This window comes from Hipposideros armiger, unplaced genomic scaffold (assembly GCF_001890085.2).
Source record: "Hipposideros armiger isolate ML-2016 unplaced genomic scaffold, ASM189008v1 scaffold_38, whole genome shotgun sequence".
NCBI classification, from domain to species: domain Eukaryota; kingdom Metazoa; phylum Chordata; class Mammalia; order Chiroptera; family Hipposideridae; genus Hipposideros; species Hipposideros armiger.
In genome coordinates, this window is record NW_017731388.1 from 710,338 (window position 1) to 715,802 (window position 5,465).

The following is a 5,465-nucleotide window of genomic DNA, read 5'->3' on the forward strand; positions in this document are numbered from 1 at the left end:
CCCCAATTCCCCAATAAAAATCTTTAAAAAAACAAAAAAAACAAAGTGTGTGAGTTTAATGTCATGAACTCTGTAGCTATATCTGTGAACAGATCTTTCATAATTTTCTCATGATAGATTCCCAGAAATAAAATCAAAAGATCAAAAGATATCCATATTTTATAAATATTGCCAAATTACCATCCAGAAATGTAGCAATTTACATTCCTACATTGTATGTGAGTAAATCAGTAAATGTTGATGACATGGAGCTTCTGAGCCCCTAAAATTTCTTTTTTTTTTTAAGGAGGGTGCAGCTCACAGTGGACCATGTGGGGATGGAACCAGCAACCTTGGTGTTCTCAGCACCACACTCTAACCAACTGAGTTAACCGGCCACCCCCCTACCAATTTCGTTTTCAGAATTCTCTAGGATCTTTAAACAGACAGCTTGACTTCTGATGGCACTTGCCTGCTTTGCACATGTAGAAGGTGCCTGACAGATTGGTCTCAATCACAGCATGCCATCCCTTTGAAGTGATATGTTCAGCAGGAGATATATACTGGCCTCCTCCATTGTTTACCAAGTAATTGATCTTGCCATAAATATCTAAGGTGGATTTGATCAAATTATTCACCTAAAGAAAGACATTAAAGGCAAACTGGTTAGTAACCTAATCTGCTCCTTGGACTGATGACTTCCTGTAGGGTAGCCACAGAGCTGACGATCTCTCACTGGGAATGGTAACTCTAGGTACCACAATAGCCCCAGATCAAAAAGCTAAGTTTGCAATTTTGCTTCCCTTCCTCTCCTTCTCCTGAGGTGACTTAAGAAGTCCTTCGAGTACTCTCTTTCACAGGCTATGCTTCTCATGAACCTCATGAGACAGCTACCATCGGAAAACCTGAAGCACAGTCGGGTTTAGGAACGACTACTATAAATTAAAAATGAATGAATAAATGATATAGACATATTTGCATTACCTCCTCTTCCTTACGGATGTTGCATTGTATGGGAGTGATTTGAGACTGGTTGATGGCGGGCAGGCTGGCCTTCAGTTCATCTGCAGCAGATTTTAATCTATCAAATTTACGGGATGCAATGACCACATTACAGCCTGAAGAGAAAACAGCCAAGTAAGTAATTTGCTTTCACTGGTTATCCAAATTCCACAAATAATAATGTTGGAAAATATGCATATGTTCTCATAAAAAGAGATGAATGATGACTTCTGTTTCTCATCAAGATGGAGGTAACAGGAACTGTTTTATGTATTAATGCAAATACCGACTTAACCTGTGATTATCTAGGCATTTACTTCATAGATGGCTATCTTCAATAAACACAGTGCCAACCACAGGACTAGATAAAGGGCCAGGTCACCTACCCCGATTGAGGCTCCTTTGTTGTATAGGTCTCAGTTGACTTTTCGATAACCATTTGTGCTACTTGTTTTTTCTCTTCCCATGCTTTAAATTCACACACACACACACACACACACACACACACACACACATATATATATATATATGTTTTGTTGTTTTTTTAATTGGGTGAATTGGGGGATGGGAACAGCGCTGGGGAATTGGGGGGAGGGGAACAGACAAGTTGCTGTCGTTTTGTTCTTCANTTTGATACTAACACAAGAAAGGAGAATAAGTTTATCTAAATTACCTTAGACTTTCTGCTTCTGCTTAAATACCACTCTATATTTTACTCTGAAATCATCGTTGTGTTTCTCCATTGACACTTTCCAGGGCTATCATGGGGATATTTCCTTAAGACATTTGAGATAGTCATCAGATGCCAGTCACAAATCCAGTTTGTTGTAACCTGGGCTTCTGCGTGGCTCTAAATCAGAGGTTCCTATAACCATAACCTCCTCCTTGGATTCGACTAATTTACTATAGCAGCTCACAGAATGCAGGGAACCAGCAAACTCACTAGATTACCAGTTTATTACAAAGCACATTAAAGGATATGAATCAATAGCCAGATGAAGAGATACATAGGACAAAGTCCTAAACAAAGGAGCTTCTGTGCTCACAGAGTTTGGGGCCCAGCACTGTAGCATGTGGAAGTGTGATGGTTAACCAACCTGGAAGCTCTCTGAACTCCATCCTTTTGGGTTTTTATGGAGGCTTCATTACATAGGCATGATTGATTAAATTATTGGCCATTGGTGACTGATTCAACTTCCAGCCCCTTGCCCCTCCCCAGAAATCAGGGGGTGCGACTGAAAGTTCTAACCCTCTATTCACAGTTGGTTCCCTGGCAACCAGCATCACCCCCTCACCCCCCATCGTTAAGGGATTTCCAAAAGTCACTTTATTAACATAAATTCGGTTGTGGTTGATAAGGGTTTATTGTGAATAACCAGACACCCATTTCACCTTTATGGTTCTGAAGTGATTTCAAGAACTAAGGACAAGAGACTAAATATAACAAAAGATGCTTCCATTGCTTTTGTTGCTCAGGAAATTCCAAAGGTATTTCCAAGGGGAGCTGTGAGCCAGGAACTGTGGATGGAAGGTGTATTTACAAATCACAATATCACAGTTCATTATGATTATGGAACTACCATAATACCCCTAGACTTCCTACCTGCACTATTTATGGGAGGGATAAATAAACTATTGGGGAGGAGGGAGAAATTTTCCTCTATCTTTCTAGGTTCTTCCAGGTGGTCTAATAATTAAATCTACATGAGACAGATTATTAAGAAGAGAAAATAAGCAATTTGAATTATATATATAAGTATAGGAATTCCACATACATGAGTCAGAGACCCCCACATACATGAGAGGTTCTAAGAAAAAGTTAACAAGAGGTATATATGGCACTCTGAGCTAAGGATGAGGTTAGGTGCCTTGGGGCTTCAGCGGGGAGGAAGGTCACTGAAGGATAAGAAGAGCAGGTGTTCAGTAATTAGATGTTTGCCCTGCCCTATAGATAGATTGTAAAAAGGAATCTCTGTAATAACTCTGATTATGGGCAAGGCCTCCCATTTAGATTCTTCTAAGTAGTTAAGGAAGAGGCAGACGTTTCTCCTAAACTTGCCAGGTCTTGATTGCCTTCAGCTCAAAATAATCCACATGCCAAAGCAGCACAACTTGGGGAGACTGTTCTCAGCCCCTTCATTATCTTATTTAAACTCCTGGGGTTTTTTTTCTGGGTATCTACACTAAAGCAGCCAATCTTGTATCACAACAAATACAGAGCTTTATATTGCTAGTTAAATTAAAATGAAGCCTGGGAATGTCTGCAAGAGCTTTGACTTAGAGATACTAAGAATATAAAGCCTAACTCATGTTGGGCTAATGATCCTTTGGGTCAGAATTATACTTGTTCTACATTTGCATCATAAAAAAAGTCTTGGATGGTTTGAAAGGAAACCCTTGAGTTAACCAGCTTCAGGAGTTTAATATTACCATCTGTGAAACATAACCTTTAATCCAAAAACTATGTGTGCATCCTAATTAGTAGTTAGAAAAATATGGACTCTGGTATTCTCCCGAAAGACTTGACTGAATTACTGTATTTCCCCATGTATAAGACGCACCCTTTTTCGAAAAATTTGGGGTCTAAAAACTGGGTGCGTCTTATACAGTGGTTGTATGAGCACAAAAATAAGCATGAAAAAAGCGGGAAATGCAAGTAAAAAGAACTACAACCACTGTATAAGACGCACCCAGTTTTTAGACCCCAAATTTTTTNATCCAGGAGTTGTAAACTGCAGGAAACAAACAAATGAAATCATATTAAATAGTGTTCTGACCCTTCTCTGATTCCCTGTTCTAGTATGCTGCTTATTTGATATATTTTAAATTTTAATTTATATTTCTTCTTACAAAAAGCCTGATTGAAGTACAATTTACATATGGTAAGATCCATCCCCATTGTGTACAATTTATTGAGTTTTAATAAATATACACAATTGTGTAACCATCATCACAATCCAGTTTTAGAACATTTCCATCACCCCAAAAAGTTCCTTTCTGCCTATTTGCAACCTAACCCATCCCACAACAAGCACTCATTTACACTCTATTTATTTGCCTCTTTTGAACATTTCACATAAATGAAATCACACAATATGTGGTCTTTTATGAATGGCTTCTTAGAATGTTTGTGAGGTTCATCCATGTTCTAACACTTATCAATAGTTACTTTGTATTGCTGAGTAGTATTCCATGTATGGATATGCCACATTTTTATTTAGCTTGTTTCCACTTTTGAGTGGTTATGAACATAAGTCTTTATATAGAAACAAGATTTTCTTTCTCTTGGGTAGGTACCTACGGTTGGTATGCAGGGTCATATGGTTTAGCTTTTTAGGAAACTGCCAAGCTGTTTTCCAAAGCGTCTCCACTGTTTTACATTCCTACCAGAAATGCATGAGGATTCCAATTTCTCCACAGTATTACTGTCTTTTTCATTATAGCCATTCTAGTGGGTGTGAAATGGTATCTCACTGAAGTTTTGATTTGCATGTCCTTAATGACTAATGAAAGGGGTTGAGTATCTTTGATGTGCTTATTAGCCATTCACATATCTTCTTTGGTGAAATATCTATCAAAATCTTTTGCCAATTTTTTAATTGGGTGGTTTTCTTATTGAATTATATAAGTTCTTAGTATATTATGAATTCAACACCTTTTTCAGATACGCGCTTTGGAAATCTTTTCTCCCAGTCTGTGACTTCTCTTTTCATTTTCCTAATGGTGTCTTTTGAAGTACAAATGTGTCTCATTTTAAGTCTAGTTTATCAATCTTAAATTTTATGGATGGTATGGTTGGTGGTATATCTTAGGACTCTGCCTAACCTAAGGTCAGAAAGATTTTCTCCTTTGCTTGCTTCTAAAAGTTTTATAATTTTATTTTTTGCATTCAGGTCCATGATCCATTTTGGACTTTTGGTTAACTTTTATTTATGGTGTGAGGTAAGGGTCTTTTTGCATGTGGATATCCAGCTATCCCAGTCCATTTGTTGAAAAGGCTATCATTTCCCCATAGAATTGCGTTAGCTCCTCTGACAGAAATCAGTTGACCATAAATACAAGGGTTTATTTCTGGACTCTGAATTCTGTTCCTTTATCTATACATCTATCCTTATGCCAGTACCACAGTGTTTTCAAACCAAGAAGTAGCTTTGAAATCAAGAAGTATAAATCCTCCAACTTTCTTCTTTTGTAAAATTGTTTTGGATATTCTGGGTCCTTTGCATTTCCATATATATTTTAGGACCAGCTTGTCAATTTGCAAAAAAAATTGATAGGGGTTGCATTGAACCTATAGATCAATTTAGGAAGGAATGCCATTTTAATAATGTTGAGTCTTCCAAGCATATATCTTTCCATTTATTTAGATCTTTCATTTCCTTCAATAATGTTTTGTAGTCTTTAGCATCTAAGTCTTACACTTCCTTGTTAACTTCATTCTTAAATATTTTATCATTTTTGAAGCCCAATTTGACATATAGGCA

General features: G+C 37.4%; 1 protein-coding gene across 1 annotated transcript in view; it reads right to left on the reverse strand.

Moving 5' to 3' along the window:
- Window positions 1–5,465, reverse strand: part of PECR (peroxisomal trans-2-enoyl-CoA reductase) — a 42,125-nt gene that overhangs the window by 27,086 nt on the left and 9,574 nt on the right. Inside the window, exons 2-3 of the mRNA XM_019638195.1 lie at window positions 964–1,097; window positions 403–617 (exon numbers count right to left, since the gene is read on the reverse strand). Of these exons, the coding sequence (XP_019493740.1) occupies window positions 403–617; window positions 964–1,097 (349 nt within the window). The remainder of the gene's footprint in view (window positions 1–402; window positions 618–963; window positions 1,098–5,465) is intronic.